The 25,145-nt window shown below is 43.6% G+C and overlaps 1 protein-coding gene across 7 annotated transcripts in view; it reads right to left on the bottom strand.

Annotated features, from left to right (window-relative positions):
* The window catches only part of Dag1 (dystroglycan 1), an 81,545-nt gene that overhangs the window by 5,986 nt on the left and 50,414 nt on the right, over positions 1–25,145 (bottom strand). For 4 of the 7 annotated variants that reach the window (XM_045136413.1, XM_045136414.1, XM_045136418.1 and 1 more), the window contains 2 exons: positions 22,289–22,351; positions 20,334–20,735 (listed from right to left, as the gene is read on the bottom strand). In XM_045136413.1, coding sequence (XP_044992348.1) covers positions 20,334–20,618 — 285 coding nt within the window. In that variant the 5' untranslated portion in view covers positions 20,619–20,735; positions 22,289–22,351. The remainder of the gene's footprint in view (positions 1–20,333; positions 20,736–22,288; positions 22,352–25,145) is intronic. The other 3 variants (XM_045136415.1, XM_045136416.1, XM_045136412.1) reach the window with 1 other exon arrangement.

Below are 25,145 nucleotides of genomic sequence, written 5' to 3'. Positions count from 1 at the left end.
CAATATGAAAAATACTCCTTTCCAGCTGCCACCTCACCCTCCACAAACACTATGCCTTATCTCAGGTCGTATGACTGGCCAGGAGTACCTTGCCTAGTCAAAAGGAAACACACACAAGTCTGAGTACAAGGCCAGCACCCAGAATGACTCACTTTACAATCATTTTTTATATGCAAGGAGAGTGAGACATATTTTCACAGCAGAATTAATTGTAACTAATGACTAAATTTATCCTGTTTCTCAAACCTCAAGAAAAACTGTGGTACCTAGGGTCAGCAAACAAGAATCAACTATTCTAAAACAGTTCTTACCAAAATGAATCTCAGAATTGATAGTCTCTGGGCTGGGGATAAAGCTCAGTTTGGTAGATAGAGTGCATGCCTAGCCCAACACCACATAAACTGGCATGGTGATGCAAGGTGAGTTTGAAGCTAGTCTGGGATACATAAGGCCATCTTTTAAAAAAAGAATCAATCTCTTTGGGCTGGAGAGTTGGCTTAGTGGTTAAGATGCTTGCCTGCAAAGCCAAAGGATCCAGGTTCGATTCCTCAGGACTCACGTAAGACAGAAACACAAGGTGGCATATGCATCTGGAGCTCGCTTGCAGTGGCTAGAGGCCCTAAAGTGTCCATTCTTTCTCTCTCTCAAATAAAAAAATAAAAATACTTTTAAAAAATCCTCTGGTCTCTAAAAGAAAAGGTTCTGTAAGTGAAGCAGGTATGACTGAAAGGAACATATATAGCCTACTTCTACCCTTGGCATAGAAGAGGCCTAAGGAGCTCACTCCTTTGTTATTCTCAATAGCCTCATTCAAACTTCTTTCGGCGTGGAAGTCCTTTCCCACAGTAACCTAACTGATGATACTCAAAGCACCCAAAGGAATACCAGCCTAGGAACTTCCACTATGATCTGACAAGAGGGAAATTGCTATTTCTGTGGTACCCCTTACTTCTGTGAAACATCTATTTCTGTCCCTGTTTCAAGAAAGGGCACTCATTCTCTGATCTGACAGAAGGTGCTTTCAGCCCCATGATCTTGCCCCAAAGTCCAGAGATACAATGGCCAACAGAGGGCACATCTCCACCGTCAGCCCCAGGGACTGCGCTACATAGTCATGGCTTAACACAAAGGCACTGAAATGCTTCTCTCCCTGTGAAAGTAAAGCTAACGCCATACCTGCTGGACTCCCAAAGGGCTGCAGTTGCCTAGATTCCCAGACAAGACACAGGAGTCCAGGCAGCAACTTCACCAGAGACTTCTCTCCCCTCGACACTGGTTCAAACAGGCTTCCTACCTCCAGCAAAAGCCCAAAAGAGGGCAACAAACACGAAGAAGTACTATTATTAGTGGGGTTATTCTCTTATAATTCTCAGCCACTCACTGAGCGTCTAATCTATACACGGTGTTTCTTTTGTGATTCTACAGTGCACCACATGCTGATTAAGGCATCACAAAGAATCTCTACCCTGTCATTCACCAAATAGAGAAATGTTAAAATATCTGTATACATGACTATCTTCCAATCCATGAGAAACACTCAACACATTTTCCTTAAAATAATTTTAGCTACAAAATAATACATATTTCAAATATTTTGGCAGGAAAGTCTAAGTTTTAAATTTTTTTCAGTTCATTTATGCTAAGCATAAAAACTACTACATCCACATGGTTGCAGTCAGCTTCATGTTGCTGGCAGAAAACATCTGACCAAGAGCTGCTTGTGGGAGGAAAGGGTTTATTTTGGCTTACAGACTCAAGGGAAAGCTCCATGATGGCAGGGGAAACGAGGGCATGAGCAGAGGGTGAACATCACTTCCTGGCCAACATTGACTAGACAACAGCAGCAGACGAGTGTGTCAAACACTGACAAGAGGAAGCTGGACATAATACCCATAAGCTTGCCCCCAACATTATCTTCCAAGGAGACCCTGTTCCCAAATTACCACTAGCTGGGGACCTAGCATTCTGCACACATAAGTTTATGGCAGACACCTGAATCAAACCACCATACCCATGTAGACATAAAAAGCACAGGGTTAGCTGGGCGTGATGGCGCACGCCTTTAATCCCACCATTTGGGAGGCAGAGGTAGGAGGATCGCCATGAGTTCAAGGCCACCCTGAGACCCCATAGTGAATTCCAGGTCAGCGTGGATCAGAGTGAGACCCTACCTCGAACCCCCCCCCAAAAAAAGCCCCCACAGGTTTGTGTTCATTTTTTTTGGGGGGGGAGTGATACAAAGGTATATGTTCCCAGCACTTAGGAGCAGAGGTAGGAGGACTGCCATGAGTTCAAGGCCATCCTGAGACTACATAGTGAATTCCAGGTCAGCCTGGGCTACAGTGAAACCCTACCTCAAAAAAAAGAAAAAGGGAAAATAAGTAGGAAAAAAAAATGTGCAAAGTGCCCGAGTCCTGCCAAGAGTTCTTGAAGTGTGCATGTATGTGCTATTGGCATGGCTTTTGGTTTGTGGCTTTTCTCTCTCTGCTTGGACCTGTGAAAGCAAGCCAGCTTCTTCTGCCATTACGGAATGGCCCCTCTATGTTCAATAAATCCCTTCCTCCATAATTGTGCCTTGTTTGCAGTTCATTCCAGCAACATGAGGCTGTTTGCCACACCTACCCATCTACTTTTCCCTCTGTGGCTTCCTGGCTCCTTAGGGTCCCAGAGCTTCAGCCACCGCTGGCGTATGACAGGAGGCCAACCTGGATCTACAGCCTTGAGGCAGGCATCCTCTGGATTGCAGGTGCTCCTCACAGAGGAAGGAGTGCTACTTAGACATCTGCCTCACCTTCAGACTTATTGGTACTGGGAATAACAGGACTAAGCAGCACCTTCCATGGCAAAGACTCATTTTCATAGATGGTCCACAGAAACCGAATTCTGGTCAAGTCATAGGGAAGGTGGCACCTGTGCATTTTCCAGGCACTTAAGGAAAATGCAAATATGCCTGAAACACTGACAGTATCCACGATTCTCGAGATCCACCAGTGGCTCCTCTGTTCCAAGGACACTCGTGTTGAGACCTGGCTTACCAGAGGTACTGACAAAGCAGGAGAGCTTCATCTCTGGGAGCTCTGTGATTCCTTCCTCAGTTTCAAAACTCACTGGCTGGGACCTCTGTCTAAGAGTGAAACACATACATAAAATTTCCATCTGAAGTTGGGCGTGGGGGCGCACGCCTTTAATCACAGCACTCAGGAGTCAGGGGCAGGAGGACTGCAGTGAGTTCGAGGCTATCCTCAGACTAAGAGTCTTCCAGGTCAGCCTGAGCTAGAGTGAGACCCTACCGCAAAAAACAAATAAACAAAAATTTCCATCTGACACTTATGGCCTCCAGACATTCTAGGATTCATCCCCCTATCCTACCAGACAGGAAACCCCACTTTCTACTATGAATCCCAGCTCCCAGCAGGCTAAAGTTTGACCCAAGCTCAGCCTAGTAGTAGTAGTAACAGCCTTATCTGTAAAATGGGGGAAATCCTGGTAAGATTGTAGGACCAGGCACATGCCAGACTCTATTGTGCTGGTTCTCACTCATTCCTGTGGAATACAAGAAACAATGTGAGGCTGCTTCCCAAGGCTCCACTCCCTAGTCCTCCTACCTAGCTAGCACTGGACCCAGTGAACAATGGAACCTTCAGTTTCTATTCATACCCCAAAGTATCTAAGAGATGTGCAAAGGCTGCAGGAAAGGGAAGCCAGTATCCTATAGAGAACCAGGCCATGATCTCCATGAAGCTGCTTGCCTGTCAAGACTTGTCTGCTATGAATGGGTGGAAACCCTCAGGAGAATGGACAGAGGAAGTTGCAGGAGGTGACAGCCCGAAGACTAGCATTTACCTCCTTGGGCTAAAACTAGGGTACCACACCAGAACTTGTATATTTGTACTAGGAACTTTAGCTATTCTCAAAGTCCTTAGTTTACCCATTGTAAAAGTTCTGCCCTGACCTGGAGAAATGCTCAGCAGTTAAAGGCACTTGCTTGCAAATCCTGCTGAAGTTCAATTCCCCAGCACTCAGGTAAAGGCAGAGGCAAAGTAGCACATGCATGTGCAATCCAATGTGCCTATGACAACAAGAGGCAGAGCCAGGAGAATCAGAAGTTTTCAGGCCAGCTCATCTGATGATCACCTGAAGTCTGACATTCATGTGCAGCAGCAAAAGACCCTGTCTCAGAGACCACCTCAAAGCTGTCCCCTGAACTCCACATGTACACTTTGGCACAGGTGTCCATGCACAGTTAGTTAAATATTTTCTGGGGGTTGAGGATTCAGCTCAGTGGATGAGCACTTGCCTAGCAAGCACAAGGTCCTAGGTTAGGTACGCAGCACCGAAAAACAAAACAAAACAAAACACACACACACACACACACACACACACACACACAAAACACAAGAGAACTAAGTGTTTTTCTGACTTAGGACTGGGGGTGCAGCTTACACGAGGCCCTGAGTCCATCCTCAGCACCAGAGGGTGGGTGGATCTGCTTTAGCTGCGCCATAACTCAGAAGGGCTGCCACACCAGGAAGGGCAGGCCAGAGACAGGAATCAGGGCTGTGTGAGATACTCTGCAGCAGCAGCACTTGTGTCCAGGATGGTCTGGTCTCTGCCATGGAATTCCTCTAGGACTTTCAGCCACTTGACATCAGAAAGCTCCAACACTACCTTGGAGTTGTGGGACACCAGGCCTTGGAAAGGAGCCTTTGCAGTTTATTGAATGCATTTGCAGGAGGCAGAAGCAGGAAGAAGTATAACTTGAGATATCATGGGCCACAGGCCACCCAGAAGAGAAGCAACACTTTCCCATTTCAGCAATGCCTATAGATAACATGCTTCTAAGATGAAAGGAAGTGAGCCCAGAACTGAGGAAAACAAGACCTCAAACAGCTCCATTCCCAGCTTCAGAAATCCCAAACCATACAGTACATACCAAAACACCAAACTCAAAACCATGAAACCAGGACAGCCCAACAGTTCCAAACAATACCAGTAATGTCCACAAGGAGTCACTCTGACAAGGGAAGTGAAATTTGAGGGTTTCGGTCATCCTTCAGACTGCACCGAGATGACTGACTAGCAAGTAATCCTTGCCCAGTTCTAGGACGCTCCCTCCAGATTCTTTGCTGCTGCCCCCTTGCACAGCAGAGCAGAACTTGGGAGGTGGAAGAAGGATTGAGTGTTTGGGGCCAGCCTGGCCTGGGAAAAGTAGGGAGCACTAAGAGCTACAAAAAATAAAGTCTCTTACTCTAAACCACCACCATTCAAGATATGGAAAAAGAACAAATGTAGAGGAGCTTCCATTACTTAATTCTTCATCAACAGAGTTTCTACCCACAGTCTAAACAAGCCAGTCAAACACTACAAAAAGGACAAAACAGAACAATCAAGCTCTTACTAGGGCTGAATTAATTTCAATGGGCTTCTGAAACCAAGAAAACATGAGCACTCATTCAGGGCCCACACAATGTCATACTCATACAGAAGTTACAGGCAAGCAAAAGTCCAAACAGATGAGTAAGCACTTTCATAACTGATGGTGGCTTGCAAAATGGCATCTTGGTGACAATTCCCTCATATTACAAATCTTGTGGTGGGTCCTTTGTGGTGATACTTTTCAACAAATACCTCTGAATACATCAGTCCCTGGGCTATAAGCTGGGCATTTCTCTGTGTTTCCCTACCAGTGTGGCAGGGTTTATTTTACTCTCCCTTCTTCCCTTCCTCTGTCTTTCTCTCTTCTTTTCCTATCAAAGTAGGACAGACTGCTGTTCTGTGATACCTCACTGCTAGGACCTGTGAATCCTGCCCGGACTGGTCACTGGCCCCTGACGCTTCAGCTCTCTCCTCCCATCTAAGCTGCTAACCTCTGGCCATAGACAACACCCTGGAGAGGTGTTGTCTTCTTGTGTTTTCTCTGGTCAGGGAGGCAGGAGATGGAGCCTCAGCCTTGATGCCAATGCACAGATTTTCTGATGTCTGTCTGTGCCACGGACTACTACAAGCCAAATCTGCCCTGTGGTCTTCTGCAAATGATCAGCAGTCAATGGCAGGGCCACAGAAGGTAGCACGGGTTTGGCTTGAAGACAGAGGGCCAGGCCTCTGTCCCTACCTAAGGTGAAGAACCACAGTGCAAGCGGGTGTAAAGAGCTGTTCCTTTGCTAAGTTAAGCAGAGCTACACTCAGCAGAGATAATCACTGGCACTGCCTACTACACATACAAATGTCAAAACTATACTTGGCTTTTGCCACGAAGACCAAGACCACAGGATCACATTCTGAATACACTTGTCCAGCCAGTACCCTTCTGGTCTGAGCTATCACAGAGCTTCGTCTGATGTTAACTATTCTCACTGAAAAATTAATCTTATCTCCTCTCAAAAGTAAGGACAGCTAAACATAGTTACAGACACTAATAAAATTCCCAGAATCAGTCCTTCCATCCCAAGCCCTGACACCATCTATTTTCATTTTGTCATATGCTTTTAGCTCTTGTCAGTACTTTTTCTTAAAAACACAGAAACCTATATTTTCAATTAGCATATGAGCTGATGAGTCTGGGCAAATGCCTTTTTGACAGCCCATCCCCAAAGATGCCTTCATTTGCCAGCCCACATCTCCCGGTGTGCCATGTTCACAAGGGGTTCATTCAGAACTAGGGACACCCACTCGAGGCAGGAAGAAACTGAAGCTCATCTCACGCAGGAGGCTTTGCCACAAAGCTCTCAAGCATCCAAAGAAATGCTCCTTTCATGAACCCTCTTCCTGGCCAAAAAGAGTACCCATTGTTCTCAGGGAAACAATTAGGTGGACCATGCCAGCAGCTGAGAGCATGGTTCCAGCAAGGGCTGCTCCCAGCCTGCTGACATCTTGGGCTGAGGCAAAGTCCACATTGTCTACAATCAAGGAGGCTGAAGAGAATTTGGGATGAAAAGGCACCCTCACAGGCTCTATCAAAATGAGACATCTAGGGTGATGGAGACAGACACCGAGGACACTCAACATCTACTAAACTGGAGATCCAGAGTCTCCTAAGTGCCCATCACTGATGTAGACTTAAAATGCTCCCAGCATGGCTCAGGGAATTTTGCAGAAGAGGGGGGGTGAAAAGAATGTTAGAGCCACAAGTTGGGACATTTTGCACAGAGATATTGCCTCCCCCCCCCCAATAATGCATTACCCACGATCCCCATGGGGTTGACCTATATCTCCAACAAGGAAGGCCTCTTCAGAAAAGGAGCACAGAGGAGGGGAAGGATGGTATCAATATGTGTCATTTACATACTAAATATGTCCATGTCTAATAAAAACATAGAAATTAAAAAGTGATATCTAAGGGGATTCTTACAGAGTCAGCCTCATCATTTCAGAAGATTAAAAGATAACTCTCCCTCACTATCCCATTTTGGTTTTGGAGTCTCACTCTCTAGACCAGACTGCCTCCTTGAATTCTAGGTAATTTTCCTGCCTCAACCTCCTAAGTGCTGGGATTACAGGCATGAGCCCCCTTCTAACTTCTCCAATTACCCTAAGAGGAGGTGCTGGGCCTGAGCTGCTGCTGTCTTATGCAAGACAACTCAGGCAGCAGGCTGGGCATCATGGAAGGGCGTAGCAGCCATGGCTGTTCCATGATGGCTGCTGGCTATGGCCACAGCATGGTCTCAAGTGCCCAGGTCCAACACCTGTGTCACCTTGACCTCTATGCAGAAGGAAACCAGGATCCCCCTGCTCAAAATGAGGCAGATGTGAAGCAATCCAATCAAAAGACATGAGGCCTCAGCCTGAAATGAGGTTGCCCTAAGGATCATATGACTACAAGACATGGGCTTGTCTCACATCCTGAAACCATCTTATACATATTTTGTGTAAGTTATTTATTTATTAGACTGAGAAAAAGGCAGAGTGAGACAGAGACAGAATGGGTGTGCCAGGGCCTCCAGCCACTCCAAAAAACCCCAAACACATGTGCCACCTTGTGCATCTGGCTTATGTGGGTCCTGGGGAATTGAACCTGGGTCCTCTGGCTTTGCAAGCAAGCACCTTAACTGCTAAGCCATCTCTCCAGCCCGTAAATTTTTTTGTTGATAGTATCTTCAGCATCTTGGATCCCAAAACTGAATATATTGAAAATTATAAGGTATCCTGGAAATAATGTTTTCATATACATAATCACTTAATAAATCAATCAGTAATTTAATGGGAATACAGAAAAGAACAGATTGTGCAGGGTGTGGTAGCACACACTTTTAATCTCAGCACTCAGGAGGCAGAAGTAGGAGGATCGGGATGAGTTTGAGGCCACACTGAGACTACACAGTGAATTCCAGGTCAGCCTAGACTAAAGTGACACTATATCTTGAAAAACAAACAAAAACGAAAAGAACAGATTGTAATTTTGTATTTCTAAATTGATACGTAAACTTTTGATGACCAACTATCAATAATCTCACTCTGGAAACAGTTATCATTTTTGGAAGGTGTTAACATTTTTGTTTTGAGGTTTTGTTTTGTTTTTTTTTTTTAATCTTGTTCTTTTTTTTCAAGGTAGTTTCTCACTTTAGGCCAGGCTCACCTGGAACTCACACTGTAGTTCAAGGCCCCGGCTTCCCAAGTGCTAGTAATAAAGGTGTGCACCACCATGCCCAGCTCGGCTTTACCATTCTTATGGACCTCGTATTTTTCAGAGAGTTTTTGTAATTCTTCTCATGTCCATTTGATTGGCTTCTTGCCCTTTATCTACTTTACAAATAGTTACATTAGAGCCGGGCATGGTGGCGCACGCCTTTAATCCCAGCACTCAGGAGGCAGATGTAGGAGGATTGTCGTGAGTTCGAGGCCACTCTGTGAATTCCAGGTCAGCCTGGGCTAGAGTGAGACCCTACCTTGAAACCCCCCCCACCCAAAAAAAAGTTACATTAGAAGTAACCACTAATCAGGAGGAGAAATTAAAAAGTCATGAAGTACCAGGCAGGATGACACACGCCCTTAATCTCGGCACTTGGGAGGCAGAGGTAGGAGAATCACTTTGAGTTTGAGGCCACCTTGAGACTGCATAGTAAATTCCAAGTTAGCCTGGGCTAGAGTGAAGTCTCCTAACAACCATAAGGACAGTAATAACAAACTTTCAACCTACTGTGAGGAGGAAAAAAAGGCAGGGCTCAAAACAAATCAACAAGGGTACATTACAAAATCATAGTAACCACTGGATATGATGGCACATGACTTTAATCCCAGCACTCAGAAGGCCAAGGTAAGAGGATCTCTGAGATCAAGGCTACCCTGAGATTACAAAGTGAATTCCAGGTCATCAGCTCTGGGCTAGAGAGAGACTCTACCTGGGGGAAAAAGAAAAACAAAAACCCAGTAACTAACTTAAAAGAGCTCCCAACTGCCAAATCTGAGATAATTATAAATGATTCAGTATTTTTGTTTTTTCAAGGCAGGGTCTTACTCTAGCCCAGCCTGACCTGGAATTCACTGTGAAGTCTCAGGTGGCCTTAAACTTATGGCAATCCTCCTACCTCTATCTCCCACGTGCTAGGATTAAAGACATGTGCCACCACAGCCTCTGATTTGGTATTTTTAAAACTGGGTGTGGGGCTGGAGAGATGGCTTAGCAGTTAAGGTGCTTGCCTACAAACGCCAAAGGACCCAGGTTCAATTCCCCAGGACCCATGTAAGCCTAACACACAAGGTGATACATGAGTATGGAGTTCATTTGCAGTGGCCAAAGGCCCTGGCATGCCCATTCTCTGTCTATGTGCCTCTTTCTCTTAAACAAATAAATAAAAATAAATTTTAAAGTAGGGCTGTACTAATAGATTGAGAAATACATGGCTATGAGTCAGAAGGATGGAGTGGAGCCACTTCCAATACAAAAATATAGTAAGTTTAAAAGTGTAGTGTGGGGCTGGAGAGATGGCTTAGCGGTTAAGCGCTTGCCTGTGAAGCCTAAGGACCACGGTTCAAGGCTCGGTTCCCCAGGTCCCACGTTAGCCAGATGCACAAGGGGGCGCACGCGTCTGGAGTTCATTTGCAGAGGCTGGAAGCCCTGGCACGCCCATTCTCTCTCTCCCTCTATCTGTCTTTCTCTCTGTGTCTGTCGCTCTCAAATAAATAAAAACTTTAAAAATAAAAACTTTAAAAATAAATAAAAACAAAATAGAACAAAAAACTTAAAAAAAAAATGTAGTGTGCATGTCACAACAGGGCCCAGAGCCACAAACTACTGAAGCCACAGGACACTAAGACAGCTTAGTCCCTGGCACAGGCTGGCATTCTTCTTGTGAACAAGGCAGACTTAAGATAATCCAACCCAGATTTTACAGGTAGTAAAGAAATTTTTACAACCTCTGTCAGCATATAAACATTTGAAGACCTACTATACAAGGTAATAAAAAGTAAACTTACATACCAACAAACAGAAAGATTTGGGCTGGATAGATGGCTTAGTGGTTAAGGCGCTTGCCTGCAAAGCCTAAGGACTCATGTTCAACTCTCCAGGTCCCACATAAGCCAGACACACAGTGACATAAGTGTGCAAGGTCACACATGCACACAAGGGGGTGCATGTGCCTACAGTTCAACTGCAGTGGCTGGAGGCCCTGGCACACCAATTCTCATCCCTCCCCCCCACACACTCTCATTAAAAAAAAAAATACAGTCAAAGGAAGGAAGAAAGGAAAATTTGGGGGCTGGGGAGATAGATGGCTCAGTGGTTAAAGGTGCTTTCTTGCAAAGCCAGCCGGCCCAGGTTCAATTCCCTAGTATCCAACTAAGTGAGAGGTATACAAAGTGGTGCATACATCTAGAGTTGGTTTGCAGTGGCAAGAGGCCTTGGTGTGTTCTCTTTTGCTTGTTCACTCCCTCCCTCCCTCCCTCCCTCTCTTCCTTTCCTCCTCCCAAATTAATTTTTTTTCCCCTTTGGCTGGCTTAGAGGTTAAGAGTGTTTGCTAGAAAAGCCTAACAGCCTGGAATTGATTCCCCACTACACATATAAAGCCAGACACATGTGTCTGAATTTCATTTGCAGTAGCAGGAGGTCTTGGGAGTCCCCACACTCACTCTATCAAATAATTAAGAATTTTTTTCATAAAGAAAAAAAAAAAGAGGAGCTAGGGAGATCTTAGCAGTTAGAGGCACTTGCTTATAAAGCTAACAGCTTGGGTTAGCTTTATAGCAACCATGGAAAGCCAGACAAAAAGTGGCACATGCAGGGCAAGAGAGATAGCTCAGAGACTAAAGGAATTTCCTTGCAAAGCCTGATGGCCTGGGTTTAATTCCCCAGTACCCACATAAAGCTAGGTGCACAAAGTAGTGCATGCATTTGGAGTTCATTTAGTGGCAAGAGATGTGCCTACATTTTCTTTCTCTCTGCTTGATATGGTTGGATCTCACTCTAGCCCAGAGTGACTTGGAACTCACTATGTAGACCCAGGTAAGCCTAGAGCTGGCAGCGATCCTCCTACTTCAGCTTCCCAAGTGCTAGGATTAAAGGCTTGGCCAAATAAAAATATTTTGGGGGCTAGAGAGATTGCTTAATGGTTAAGGCGCTCACCTATGAAGCCAAAGATTCAATTCCCCAGAATCCACTTAAGCCAGATGTACAAGGTGGTACACGCATCTAGAGTTTGTTTGCAGTGGCTAGAGGACCTGGTGTGCCCATTCTCCCTTTCGTTCTACCTACCCACCTCTTTTTCTCTCAAATAAATAAATAAAATATATATTTTTAAAAAACAGTGGCACATGCACTGACATCTGTTTCAGAGGCAAGAGGCCCTGATGTGCTCATACATATGCAAACATTTTATTAAATTTTTAAAATAAATTTTTATTTATCTATGTATTTGTATACATGGTAGGGGGCATACACTAAGATCTCTTGCTACACCAGACACATGTACAGCTTTGCATTTGATTTTATGTGGGTGCTAAGGAACTGAACCTGGCCTGGCAGGTTTTATAAGCAAGTGCCTTTAATCACTATCAGTTCTGTAAGAAAGATTTTTCAAGACTAGTGGCGCACACCTTTAATTCCAGCACTACGGAGGCAGAGGTAGGAGGATCACCATGACTTCAAGGCCACCCTGAAACTACAGAAAAGAAAGATTTTTCAAGGACCTTTTTATTTATTGTTGGAAATTATCTTGTTTTGTGAGCAGGGCCTCGCTTATGTACTACAAGCTGTCCTTGAACTTTTGATCCTCCTGCCTCAGCCTTCCCACAGGATAGGATTATAGACAAGTCCCACCATGTTTGCTTCAAGGACAGGTATGTTTATGAAAAGACTACTTTCACCAGATGGAGAGAAAGGGTTCCAATATCTCAGAAGATGTTAAAGAAGAGTATGAAAGAGGTTAACTATGGTTCAAAGCCAGCCACCCAGGGGCAGAATGAGACACTGACTCAAAAGGAAAAAAAAAAGGGCTGGAGAGGTGGCTGAGCAGTTAAGGTGCTTGCCTGCAAAGCCTAAGGTCTCCTGTTCGACTCCCCTGAACCCACGTAAGCCAGACTTACAAGGCGATGCATGCAAAAGGTCACACATGAGCACAAGGTGGCACATGCATCTGGAGTTCAATTGCAGTGGCTGGAGGCCCTGGCATGCCAATTCATTCTCATTCATTAAAAAAAAAAAAAAATTGAAGAGGCTGAGGTAGGAGGATTACTTTGAGTTCATAACAACCCTGAGACTGTACAGTAAATTCCAGGTCACCACAAAACAGACAAACAAAAGAAGAATAAAGATGAGGGGCTCTGGGGAAGGAGTGAACAAGTGATAAGCTTGGATGTGGAGAAGTGGTGATAGCTGACAGATGTACTTTGGGGGATCACCCCCAACAAACATCCTTGGTAGCAAGATCTGTAACACTCCTTTGTTTCTTCAGACAGGATCTCAAGTAGCTTAGGCTAGCCTTTAACTTTGTTTTTAGTTGTTTTTTTCCAAAATAAGGTTTTATTCTAGCCTAGGCTGACCTTGAACTCAACTCTGTAGCCCCAAGTTGGCCTCAAACTCAGGGAGATCCTCCTACCTCAGCCTCCAGAGCAGTAGGACTGAAGGCGTGTACCACCACTCCTGGCTAGCCTTGAACTTTCTATGTAACTGAGGATTACCTTGAACTTCTACCCTTCTGCTTCCATCTCTCAAGTATTGGATTACAAGATAGTCCTTATGCCCACAATAATAGTGAACAGCTATTACAACTTATATTCTGAGAAAAATCAACTCCTACCAAATCAAAGATCCAGAGACCCAGAGGGCCCCAATACCTCATCACTGAAGCAGACCAAAAATGAACCCAACATGGCTCAGGGAAACTTTGTGAGCAAGGGGACGAAAAGAATGTCAGAGCCACATGTGGGGTCATGATACACAGAGACATTTATCCTACCCATAACTGTGGGCTAACTAACTCCAGAATGCATGACCAATATACCTCAACAAGGAGGAGACAAGGAGAAGGCGTAGGTCATGGATGAGCCTAATAATGGTACCAAACTGACTATATTTGCTGAGTACAAAACTAATTTAAAAAAATTTTTTTAAGATGCTGATAAAAGCCGGGCATGGTGGCGCACACCTTTAATCCCAGCACTCGGGAGGCAGAGGTAGGAGGATCGCTGTGAGTTCAAGGCCACCCTAAGACTACATAGTGAATTCCAGGTCAGCCTGGGCCAGAGTAACACCCTCGAAAAACAAAAACAAGCAAGCAAACAAAAAGATGCTGGTAATAAAACCAGATACATATACTTTGCTTTAAAAAAAAAAATTATATTCCCAGTCTAGGGAAATGGCTCAGCAGTTAAAAGCACTTGTTTGCAAAGCCTGTCAACCAGAACCCATGTAAAGCCAATGGCAATTCATTTGGTGTTCAGCTACAACATCAACTGATATGCAATACCTACACACATGCAAATAAATAAACAATTTAAAAGAAAGTTGGGTATGATAGCACATGCCTTTGATACTAGCACATGGGAGGCAGAAGTAGGAGGATCACTGTGAGCTCAAGGCCACCCTGAGATTAATTCCAGGTTAGCCTGGGCTACAGCTAGATCCTACCTCAAAAAGCAAAAATTTATATTTCCAAAGACTATTAATAAAAACAGGAGAAAACTCAAGCTACAGTAGGGGAAAGGTTTAACAAAATGTCCAGTATGATGCTGGATCTGTCTAAAACATGTGTTTATGTGGCATATACATCTCTTGATTAGCAGAGAAAATGGTAGAATCATTCACAAGTAGTTTTTCTTTCTTCCTTCCACATACTTTGCATACCTATATACCACTACTATAACAACAACAAAAAAAACTCCTTTAATAAAAAGGCCTTTCCACCAGGCGTGGTGGCACACATCTTTAATCCCAGCACTCGGGAGGCAGAGATAGGAGGATCACCATGAGTTCAAGGCCAATCTGAGACTACACAGTGAATTCCAGGTCAGCCTGACCTAGAGTGAGACCCTACCTTTAAAAAAAAAGGGGGGGGGACCTTTCAGGGCTGGGGAGATGGCTCAGCAGTTAAGGTGCTTGCCTGTAAAACCTTATGACCCGAGTTCAATTCTCCAGTACCCACATGACGCCAGATGCACAAAGTGGGGCATGCATCCAGAGTGCGTTTGTAATAGTTGGAGGCCCTGGCACATCCATTCTCTCTGTCTCTCTATATGTATCTATCTCTCTCTGCTTGCAAATAAATAAATAATATTTTTAAAAGACCTTTAAGAATATAAAAGCCAAAGGAAGGATAGGACTCCTTACAACGTGCTCCCCCTAGACACAAGATGGCCTGGATATCCATGAGCTCACAGTGCCTGATACTATCTACACAAGGCCATCATAATAGAAGATGATGACATCAAAATAAGAGTGAGACTGATTGAGAGGAGGAGGGGATATGATGGAGGCCAGAGTTTCAAAGGGGAAAGTGGGGAGAGGGAGGGATTACCATGGGATATTTTTTATAATCATGGAAGCTGTTAATAAAAATTTGAAAAAAAAAAAAAAAGACCTTAAGCTGGGTATGGTGATACATGCCTTTAATCCCAGCACTGGGAGGCAGAGGTAGGAGGATCACTGTGAGATCCAGACCAGCCTGAAACTACATAGTGAATTCCAGGTCAGCCTGGACTAGAGTGAGACTACCTCGAAAAACAAAACAAAAGACAATGACCTGTCAGCCAAGTATATGGCACACACCTACAATCCCAGCATTTAAGAGGCAGATGCAAAAGGGTCATGGATTATAGGCCAGTAAGATTGTTCCAAAATAAGTCAGTAAGTAAAGACTTTTCCAATTTTGTTTCATAGATGAGAAATCAAAGCTCCAAAGAAGACAAACTTTCTGACCTTCTGACTCCTCAGCCCATACAATTTATACTTGGGACTAGGATGAAGAGTAACATTATTTTCATCATGTTGTTTTCAGTACGGGGGAAATCAAAACCAGACTTCATATATGCTACACCCCAGCCCTTCAATCTGTTTTTCTACAGGCTCATCAGCTACTAAATGGCCTGTTTTCCACAGGTAAATATGCTCAGATAAAATCCTGTTTTCTCAGTAAAATCTCTTTACTCCCTTGGTGAATAAACCTGTTACATGTCTGTCTGCCAGATATTACAAATATCCAGCTCACTCTATCAGTTCAAGATGCTTCTGGGTTTTTTCCTGCTAGGATGCTGCTATTTTTGTTTCGTTGGTTTTTTCGAGGCAGGGTTTCATTCTAGTCCAGGCTGACCTGAAATTCACAATGTAGTTTCAGCGAGGTCTCAAACTCATAGCAATCCTCCTGACTCTGCCACCACACCCAGCATGGATGCTACTGGTTTTTTTTTGTTGTTGTTTTTGTTTTTTAAACCATGCAGAACATTCCACTGACCACTGGAACAAAGGCAACCAATGCAGTGCTTGGGTATTCAGGGGATCAAATCAGAAGCTAGGTAAGCAATGTCTCCATCCAACAGACTAGCGTCTGGTGTGTTGTGGTATGAGGAAGGTAACCTTGAAACCTTAAAAGTAGAAAAACATCTATGGACTTGCTCTACTACACAGACTCCTGAGAGCTCATAAAGCCAATCTGAGAAAAAGCTATCACAGACAGAGAAAGGAACCAGCAGAAAGAAAGGAAAAGATCAAAAGAGGGTACAGGCAGGGCAGGTCTACCCAGGAAACAGGTGTCAGTTTACCTCCCCAAAGGAAGACTGGTATGGAATCTGTGAGGATCCAGCAAAGTCTGTGTAAGTTCCAACCAATGGTGGACAGTGAAAGTGTTGCTGGGCAAGTTTCCAAGACTAGGCCTGAAGAGAATAAAAACTTCACTGCCTGTTTCCTGGAATAACCCACTCTTAAAACACAGCTGTCGTGCTATGAGGAAACCCAAGCAGACCAGAGGTAAGAGCCTTGTCAAAAAAGCATGAACTTAGCAAGCTGTGTATTGAATATGGATTCTACAGACCTAGATAAGCTGCTCTAGCTAGTGCTGTGGATGCAAGTCTTCAATGCCTAAGGGAATTCCTGGCCACAAAATGTACAGCAAAATAGCTTATCATTTTAAACCATTAAGTTTTGGTGGTTTAGATACAATGAACAGCCAGAGTTTTGTACACATGTAGAAGTGTAAAATACAGAGCAGATAGAAAAATTAACATTCTAAAATATATACCTTCAAATATTTTTAGTTCATTCCCAAGCCCCATCTCTAGGGCAAGAATATTATACAAAGTCAGCAAACTATGGTCATGGGTTAAATGTGGCCTACCATTGGTTTTGTATGCCTCATGGTTTCTGTACTATCAAATGACTAGAGGTGGAGGAAAGATAAAAGAATATCTCAGGCCAGGCATTGGTGGAGCATGCCTTTATTCCCAGCACTTGGGAGGCAGAAGTAGGAGGACTGCCATGAGTTCGAGGCCACTCTGAAAACACATAGTTAATTCCAGGTCAGCCTGAGCCAGACTGAAACCCTACCTCAAAAAGGAGCCCCCTCTCAAAAAAAAAAAAAAAAAAAAAAGAGTAACTCGGGCAGGACAGATGGCTTAACCATTAAGGCACTTGTATGCAAAGCCTAAGGGCCCAGGTTCAATTCCCCAGAACCCATGTAAGCCAGATGCAGCAAAAGGTGGCACATGCATCTAGAGTTTGTCTGTAGCAAACCCATTCTCATATATTTATATATATATATATATATATTTTTTTTTTTTTTAAATATAAAAAAATTTAAAAACAAATAAAAAAGTCTTTCTCTACTGCTCCAAATACACATTCATACAGAGTCTCATGTAACCCAGGCTGGTTTTAAACTCCCAATGTTGCCAAAAATGACCTTTAACTTCTGATCTTCATGCTTCTACTACCTCCAGAGTATGGCGATTACAAGTGTGTACCACAATCACACTCAGTTTAAGAATATTTAAGTGTCAGGAAGCAGAGGTCGGAGGATTGTTGTGAGTTTGAGGCCACCTTGAGACTACATAGGAAATTTAAGGTCAGCCTGAGCCAGAGTGAGACTCTACCTCAAAAAAAAACAAAACAAAAAGAGAGCTGGAGAGATGGTTTAACAGTTAAGGCACTTGCCTGCAAAGCCCCACGACCCATGATCAAGTCTCCAGGTCCCATGTAATCCAGGAGCACAAAGTGACACAAGCATGTAAGGGTGCACGAGGTAGCACACATGTCTGGAGTTTGAGGCAGCTGGAGGCCCTGGTGTGCCAATTTCTCTCTCTCACACACACACCAAAAAAAAAAAAAAAAAAAAAAGGCTAGTCTGTTGGGCTTGCCTCAAAAGAATTTTTAAAAACCAAAGGGAAAAAAACAGAAGGATATTTCTGGTTGGGGGTGATTAAAGGTGATTGCTTGCAAAGGTTTGACAGCCCGGGGTTTGAGTATCCAAAATCCATGTAAAAGTGATACATGCATCTGGTGCTCGTTTGCTGCAACAGGATGCCCTTGCTTGCCCATTCTCTTCTCCCTTCCCTCTTTCTCTCACACACACAAATATAAAAAAGAGTATTTCTTGACATAAAAATCATATGGAATTCAAATTTCAGATTCAGTATTCGTACGTAAATTTTTATTGGAAAAAAATCATACCTATATTTTTACGCTCTGTCTATACCTATTGTCCTATTTTTTGTTTGGTTGTTTATTTTTTGTTTTGGTTTTTTGAGGCAGGGTCTCACTCTAACTTAAGCTGACCTGGAATTCACTATGCAGTCTCAGGGTGGCCTCGAACTCCCGGCGATCCTCCTACCTCTGCCTCCCGAGTGCTGGGATTAAAGGCGTGCACCAAAACACCCAGCTCTATTGTCCTATTATACCAGCAAGTTCAAGAGTTTCAGTATAACAAAACTCTAAAATATTTACTATCTGGCCCTGAGAGAAAAAGTATGCTCTAGAAGATGTTCACCACTTCAGGAATACATCCTACTCATGTGCACAGCACACAAACTTGCCCTCCACACAAACTCACTCAGAATTGAGAGGAAATGTCAAGGTTCCACAAACCAAATAAGGATATTGTTTCTTCACACAAAGGCTTTCTGTTTCACACAATCTCTACCTGCACACAGGTCTCAAATCCCTTGTTCTCTGGATTGCTTCTTCTGAAGGGGAAAGGCTGTAGTTTGGGTTGTAAGTTTGTTTTTAATTATTTTTTTCCAGTGCTAGGGATCAAACTCACGGTTTCATGCTTATGAGACAAGCACTCTACCAAGAGACAAGCACTCTATCAACAGCTCTATCATCAGCCCCATAACTTTGGTTAGTAAGATTCATTAATATAAATAAATTGCCAAGTAACATCAGATCAGAACTCATGTGTGTATGTGTACAGTGTAGGTTTGTTTTTGTTGTTGTTGTTGTTTTAGTTTTTCAAACTCTAGCCCAAGTTGACTAACTTTAATCCCAGCATTTGGGAGGCAGAGGTAGGAGGATTGCTGTGAGTTCGAGGCCACCCTAAGATTACACAGTGAATTCCAGGCCAGCCTGAGATACAGTGAACTCTACCTCAAAAAAAAAAAAAAAAAAAGAACCAAGAAAAAAAAGAAACAAAGAAGGAAAGAGAGAGAAAAAAAGAAAAACAAAGAAAGAGAGAGAGAAAATAGGCATGCTAGGGCCTCTAGCCATGGCACACCAACTCCTGATGTGTGCATCTGACTTTATGTCGGTACTGAAGACTCAAACTCGAATCATTAGGCTTTGTAGGCAAAGCCCCTATTTATATATTCTTTTTAATTCCTTTTTTTTTTTTTGTATTGCTAGAAATTGAATCCAGAGCCTCATGCATAGTAGGAAGCTCCTAAGCCACAGCCCTCAACTTAAAGTATTATGTTTTAGGGTTTTTTAAAAATTTTTTTGTTTGTTTATTTTTTATTTATTTGAGAGTGACAGAGAAAGAGGCAGAGAGAGAGAGAGAGAGAGAGAGAGAGAGAGAGAGAGAGAGAGAGAGAATGGGCACGCCAGGGCCTCCAGCCACTGCAAACAAACTCCAGACGCATGTGCCCCCTTGTGCATCTGGCCAACGTGGGTCCTGGAGAATCAAGCCTCAAACCTGGGTCCTTATGCTTCACAGGCAAGTGCTTAACTACTAAGCCATCTCTCCAGCCCATGTTTTAGGGTTTATTTAATGGTTTAGGAAAAGTAGCCTTTTTTTTATACATAACAAGGCCTTCCAAATCCCAATATCAACAACCAAGAGACCTTTCAGAATTAAGGAGTGAAGGGTTTTTTTCATGATGACATCCTCAAAATGGGGGTAATCCTGACCTTTTGGAGCTTAGAACTATGAAAACAAAACTTCCTTAAAATGTACTCTTCCAGACACAAAATGGCCTGGATATCCATGACTTTGCAGTATCTGACACTATCTACACAAGACCATTATAATAGGAAGAAAAGATGATGACATCAAAATAAGAGACTAGTTGAGAGGGGGAAGGTGTATGATGGAGAGGGGAGCTGCAAAGGGTAAAGTGGTGGTGTGGGGGAGAATTACCATGGTTGATTGTCTGTAATTATGGAAGTTATCGATAAAAAAAAAAGAATGACCAAAAAAAAAAAAAAAATTCAAGGACTGGGGAAATGGCTTAGCAGTTAAGGTGTTTGCCTGAGAAGCCTAAGGACCCTGGTTTGATTCCCCAGGACCCACATAAGTCAGATGCATAAGGGGGCGCATGCATCTGGAGTTCGTTTGCAGTGGCTAGAGAGCCTGGTGTGCCCATTCTCTCTATCTGCCTCTTCCTCCCTCTCTCTCTCAAATAAATTTTTAAAAAAACTTCAAAATTAAAATGAAAGATAAAAACTCTTCCTCATTTATCTCATTTATATTCAATCTCACCTTAATGACTTCTCCACTAGAGGCAATTAAATCTGTTGGAATGGTCACTCGAAATGAGCGTCCGACGACAGCCGTGCCATCAGGAATGCCAACCACGGTGGGAGCAGCCTCATGGAGGTCTGAGAGCACTGAGTGCATGGATGCCTCAAGCTGGTTCTCCCAGTCCCTAACAGCTTCTGAAGGTTCGCTGGGCCAGTGACACCGAACTGTGGCCACGGAGTGGAGAAGGAGAAAGATCCTCCCCCAGTAGGGGGGCAGCAGCGAGAGGCCCAGAGACATCCTCATCCCACGCCTGAGTTTGCTCAAGCCGACAGTCTTGCAAAGGAAGGAAGCACGTGATGTGGTCCCAAGAGCTGGGTCCTCACCCTCTGCACTCCTGCTCCATCCCAGAGCACCCAGAGCCTGAAAAAGAAGAGAAGATTCAGACTTTATCACTGTCCATTGTTTCAGGGTTATACACCTCTCAAGTGTTCTTGGCCAAAGCCAGGCAGGGTGGGGCAAGTCTATAATCCCAGCATGTAAGATGTAGAAGCAGGAGGACCAGGCATTCAAGGACAGCCTCAGCTACATAGTGAGTTCAAGTTTAGCCCGGACTACATGAGACACTGTCTTTAAAAAAAGCCAGGTATGGTGGGGCATGCCTTTAATCCCAGCACTCAGGAGGCAGAGGTAGGAGGATCAGCGTAAGTTCGAGACCACCCTCAGACTACAGAGTAAATTCCAGGTCAGCCTGAGCTAGAGTGAGACCCCACCTCAGGGGGGGGGGGGGGGGAGCCATCTAAAACACAGTACAGTTTCATAACAAAATATAAAAATGTCTGAGTTTCAACCAATAATTATTCACTGGGTCTGAGGGGTATTCAGTGTTACAGCACATGTTTAACATGCTGGGTCGAATCCCAGCACCACAAAAAAATAAATAAATAACTCATCAAAGCAAATGGAAGATCTCAAATCTAATGAAAAACACTATAACTGACAGATACCACCACCAAGTTGATATATAATGTTAGAATTATCTAACAAAGACAGACTGAAAGTATAAGGTTAGAAAAAGATGGAGCAGGCTGGAGGGATAGCTCAGTGGTTAAGTCATTTGCCTACAATGCCAAAGGACCCAGGTTCAATTCCCCAGGACCCATGTAAGGCAGATGCACAAGTTGGCACACATGTCTGGAGTTTGTTTGCAGTGGCTAGAGGCCCTGGTGCTCCCATTCTCTGTCTCTTTCTCTCTCTCAAATAAACAATAAAAATAAAATTTAGATACAGAAGTGCTCTTCCAACAGACTGCAGCCTCACTCTGGTCTCTGCAGCTGGGCTGGCCCCGAGCGTGGGTCTCCTCCTCCACCGCCATACTGTCTGTGTGAGGCGAGGGAGGAGGAGCAACCACTACCACTGCGGCCACCTTCCACAAGTTTGAAGAAAACAGGTCTGAAAACAAGGTCTTACCCCAACTGCCTCAGAACATGCTGACTGCCAGATCTTCAAACATCAAGTTTAGCTTTGTCCACCAACCTGCCTGACATGCTGGGACCCATGCCAAGCAGGACCAAAGTTTACACAGGTGTTAACACACAGAGACCCCCATGAGTACTGGGATTATGTGTTAGGATGAGATCAAGATGATTACCAGCTTGTTAGAGAAAGTGCAATTCAAAGAAAATATTTAATGATTAAAAATAAAGCAACTTCAGCTGAGCATGGTGGTGCACACCCAGTAGTTGGGAGGAAGAGGTAGGAGGATCACTGTGTGTTCAAGCCCGCTCTGAGACTACACAATGAATTCCAAGTCAGCCTGGGCTAGAGTGAGACCCTACCTCAAAAAAACAAACAACAACAAAAAAAAGTTAGATAGGTAGGTAGGTAGGTAGGTAGGTAGGCAGGCAGGCAGGCAGGCAGGCAGGCAGGCAGACAGACAGACAGACAGATAGATAGATAGATAGATGGGATCTTACTTTGTTGCCTAGGCTATCTTGAACTTCTGGGCTCAACTCTATGGAGATGCTTTTAGAGCAGGCCTGGAAAACAAATACACAGTTTACTACAATTCATATTAAGACCCTGGGAGGTTTTCTCTAGAGAAAAGTATTCTAAAAGTTATATGGAAGGCTGGAGAGATGGCTTAGCGGTTAAGCGCTTGCCTGTGAAGCCTAAGGACCCCGGTTCGAGGCTCGGTTCCCCAGGTCCCACGTTAGCCAGATGCACAAGGGGGCGCACGCATCTGGAGTTCGTTTGCAAAGGCTGGAAGCCCTGGCGTGCCCATTCTCTCTCTCTCCTTCTATCTGTCTTTCTCTCTATGTCTGTCGCTCTCTAGAAAATAGAAAAAAAAAAAAAAAAGTTATATGGAAAAGGCAACAGAACTGAAATAGCCAAAAGTTTGGTTTGCGCCCTCCACACACCATGATGCTGGGGACCAAACTCAGACCCTGCTATCTCCAAGGGAAAAAAAAAAAAAGCTAGCCATGTAACACTCACCTTTAATCCCAGTTCTATGGAAACTAAAAAAACTTCAATGAGCTGGGCATGGTTGCGTACACCTTTAATCCCAGCACTTGCTAGGTAGAGGTAAGAGGATCATTGTGAGTTTGAAGCCAGCCTGAAACTACATGGTGAATTCCAGGTCAGCCTGGACTACAGTGAAACCCTACCTCAAAATAAATAAATAAATAAATAAGTAAATAAATAAATGAATAAATAACAGGAATTGGAGAGGTGGCTCAATGATTAAAGGTGCTTGCTTGCTTTCAAAGCCAGCCAGCCTAGGTTCAATTCCCCAGCAACTCACAGAAAGGACAGGTATTCGCAGCAGCAAGACCCTGATACACCCATACAGAAAAACTCTCTTTCATTCATTTGCATTACCAGAGGCCAAGTTATAGCCCGATACATGCTTTCAGTAAGCACCACTGAGCTATGGATAGTCTCACAAAGTTACTTAGTCTGACCTTGAACTGTAGTTCAAGCAGTCCTTGACCTTGAGATCCTACTGCCTCAACCAGAGTCCAGAGTAGCTGAGATTACAGGCCTATGCCATCGTGTGTGTGTGTGTGTGTGTGTGTGTGTGTGTGTGTGTGTGTTCGTTCATATGTGTATGGAGGCCAGAGGCTGACATCTGGTGTCTTGCTCATTCACTCTCCACACCTCACTTGCTGAAGCAGGGTTTTTCTCTTGAACTCAGGGCTCCCTGGTTCAGCTAGTCTAAATTAGCCAGCCTGACTCATGAGCACTAGGATTACAGATGGGCCTCTACAGCCACCTGGCATTAATGTGGGTGCTGGGAATCCAACTCTGGTCCTCACTTGCATGAGTTGTCTCCCCCCCCACCAGCCCCTGGGCCACTTGAGAAAGAGTCTTCCTATGCAGCTCAGGCTCTGATCTAAATTTACTATGTAGCCTCTGCTGTCCTCAAACACAAAATACTCCCACCTCAGCCTCCCAAGTACTAGGATCACAGAGCTAAGCCCAGACTCACCTTTCTCTTTAAAAAAGAATATATATAGGGCTGGAGAGACGGCTTAGCGGTTAAGCGCTTGCCTATGAAGCCTAAGGACCCCGGTTCGAGGCTCAATTCCCCAGGACCCATGTTAGCCAGATGCACAAGGGGGCACACGCGTCTGGAGTTCATTTGCAGTGGCTGGAGGCCCTGGCATGCCCATTCTCTCTCTATCTGCCTCTTTCTCTCTCTCTGTCTGTTGCTCTCAAATAAATAAATAAAATAAACAAAAAAAAATTAAAAAGAATATATATTATATGATAATATATTATATATACTATATATATAAGAATATATACTATATACTATATAATATAATATATATTATATGATAAATATAATATATATACTATATAATATATAATATAATATATATTATATGATAAATATAATATATATAATATATAATATATAATACAATATATAATACATAATAAACATATAATATATATTATATATAATAATTATATTATATATAATAAATATATTATATATATAAATATGTATTTTTTTTTAATTTTTCTTAGGTAGGGTCTCTCTCTGGTCAAGGGTAACCTAGAATTAACTATGTAGTCTCAGGGTGGCCTTGAACTCATGGGGATCCTCCTACCTCTGCCTCCCAAGTGCTGGGATTAAAGGCCACCACACCTGGCAATCTTATTTATTTATTTTATTTATTTATTTATTAAGAGCTAGAGAGAGAGAATGGACATGCCAGGGTCTCCAGCTACTGCAAACAAACTCCAGATGTATGTGGCACCTTGTGCATCTGGCTTCACATAGGTACTGGGGAATCAAACCTTGGGTCCTTTGGCTTTGCTGTCAAGTGCCTTAACTGCTAAGCCAATTCTCCAGCCCACCTCTTTCTCTTGATGCCTGGGTCACTAAGGTTTATAAGTCAGCCTTGTCCCTGAGAACAAAGTTTGCATACACACTTCTCAAATTTTGGACTATGATCAGTCAAGTACATCAAGGATATGTCTGCTCTTTAGGGGCTCAGAAAAACATGCCAAGCACTCTAAAGGTATGAGACTGAAAATACACCTCAGAAAGTTAAAGGTTTTCTAATTTGGCACAGTGCCACCATCTAATTAATTCAAGCTAATTAACAGGTAAAACATTGTTTTCCTTGTTGCTACTATCATCTTCTAAAAAGACACATGACCAAATAATTCTCACAGGACTTCAGATCCATTCCTCAGTGAAGACCTTTCCTCCCTGTCATCAGTAAACATGGCTGGGTCACGTCTGCCTAACACGGACTCACCAATAATATTAAGTTCTACATTCACAAAGATGGACTAAATGACCACCAACTT

Source organism: Jaculus jaculus, chromosome 17 (assembly GCF_020740685.1).
Source record: "Jaculus jaculus isolate mJacJac1 chromosome 17, mJacJac1.mat.Y.cur, whole genome shotgun sequence".
Lineage (NCBI taxonomy): Eukaryota > Metazoa > Chordata > Mammalia > Rodentia > Dipodidae > Jaculus > Jaculus jaculus.
The sequence above is the reverse complement of the archived record's forward strand: the minus strand, read 5'-3'. Positions and strand labels throughout refer to the sequence as shown.